The 1,903-nt window shown below is 36.6% G+C and overlaps 1 protein-coding gene across 1 annotated transcript in view; it reads left to right on the top strand.

Annotated features, from left to right (window-relative positions):
• gucy1b1 (guanylate cyclase 1 soluble subunit beta 1) overlaps window positions 1-1,903 on the top strand; it is a 19,815-nt gene that overhangs the window by 7,644 nt on the left and 10,268 nt on the right. Inside the window, exon 9 of the mRNA XM_020602120.1 lies at window positions 1,105-1,302. Coding sequence (XP_020457776.1) covers window positions 1,105-1,302 — 198 coding nt within the window. The remainder of the gene's footprint in view (window positions 1-1,104; window positions 1,303-1,903) is intronic.

Consider the following 1,903-nt stretch of genomic DNA (forward strand, 5'->3'; position numbering starts at 1 on the left):
CAAAAGACACACTGATAAGAGTTTGATGGCCGAACGTCAAAAGGCCACCGTATCCTCAGGTCTGTCCCATTCCCATGATTTTGAATGGTTGGCAGAGACATACAACCATGAAGCAGTAATTCTAGTTTAAGGAAATGTTACCCAACCAGATGTCACTTCAGGTGCAGATTAATATGTGCTAGCCAGCAGTTACAGCAGCAGGACGGTTTCTGTGGAATTAACTCTAAATACACTTCAGTGCCCATGTTTATTGTCATGAAGGAACATTTCACCCAGTGCAACAGTGTATGTACTTCATTTTTTGTCATTAAGAAAAATACTGAATATTATCAATATCATTTAACAGAATCTCTTTCTGCTATGCATGCAATTATGATTTGATATAGGTTTTCATAATATTTTGTTCATGTAGCTACAGATAGAAAAGGAGTGATTGGTAGGAAACAGAAAACTTTTTTTTGCTTGTAATTAAACTATATTGACATAGTCAGTAAAGACTAGAGGTTATTTTATATATAAGAGTTACAAAGCTACTTAAAGTTATTAATAAGTTAACACAAATGTACAGTATTTTGCTATTGTGCCTTTATAAACAAAAATAGGTAGGTACACTGCAAGAGAAAAACAATGAAACCTGGTAATTACATAGGTACTTCTGTTGTGACCTCCATTAGCCTCTGTGCCCGTTTACCAAGTAGTCCGACCTTTCTAACGAAATATCGGACACAGGAGGGCAGGGTTCAAGAGATCTTGTTCTCGCAAACACTTTGAGAGGACAAGATCACTCCTTTTAAAATATCGGGCTGAAAGATGCAGTGCTTGACCTCACTCCATGAGAGGAACATTTATCTGGAGACTGAAGCCTCAGCCTTGACAAGAAGACTATGATTTCACTGCTGCCAGTTCATGCTTTATGCCTCGTTTAATTTACATTCTTTCTTAATATGAGCAAGTACAAGAAATAAATCAAACATTTTCCTGCTACCACAGATATAAAGATATTTTCAGCAGCTTCTCTGTGGAAATAACTGTTACACCAGCAATAATAAATAGTTCACTGTTTTTCCTTGTATTTATTTGCCTGTTCTCCACTTTTGCAATTAGTGTCATGAACCTGGATGATCTTACACGAAGGGGGTTATACCTGAGTGACATCCCGCTACATGATGCCACACGTGACCTGGTGTTGCTAGGCGAGCAGTTTCGTGAGGAGTACAAACTTACCCAGGAGCTAGAAATCTTGACAGATCGTCTGCAGCACACACTCCGGGCCCTGGAAGATGAGAAGAAAAAGACAGACAGGTTTGACGTCTATTCTAGATTATCATTGCTTTCAACTTAGAAAATAATTACACACTGTAGCTCTAGGTTTGATTGAATGAGAGTAAAGATATTATGAACACATCCTCAAATCTGCAGCAATGGAAGAAATGTAAATTAACTTTAAGGTTAACTTTTGCCCACTCAAAGTGTGGCATTTACAGAATTGCTAATATGTTGGAAATGTTAGAAGTGAGCCTTTTGAAGAAATTTTTTTTTAATATTAAGTCATGTAAACCTTTTTTAAAAAAAAAGTTAAATCAACTTGTGGACCAGTGTCAAAATATATGACATGTGAGTGGTTCAAGCAAGGAATAACTATTTTAAAGTGATTTAATTTGCATATTTTTATAACCCTGAAAAAGTAAAACTGCCTAAATATTTACAGCAACAAGTAAAAAGCAAAGAAAAGAGAAATGACACTGTGTTATCCAACAGAAATATGTACATATTGTTTTTTCTTTTTTTCTAATTGTTTAATTATGTTGTAGCCCCATAGACCCCTCCTTGAACCACCACCTTATTGTGGTGGAGGGGTTTGAGTACCCGAGTGATCCTAGGAGCTATGTTGTCGGGGGCTATA

This window comes from Monopterus albus, unplaced genomic scaffold, assembly GCF_001952655.1.
Source record: "Monopterus albus unplaced genomic scaffold, M_albus_1.0 scaffold54.1, whole genome shotgun sequence".
Lineage (NCBI taxonomy): Eukaryota > Metazoa > Chordata > Actinopteri > Synbranchiformes > Synbranchidae > Monopterus > Monopterus albus.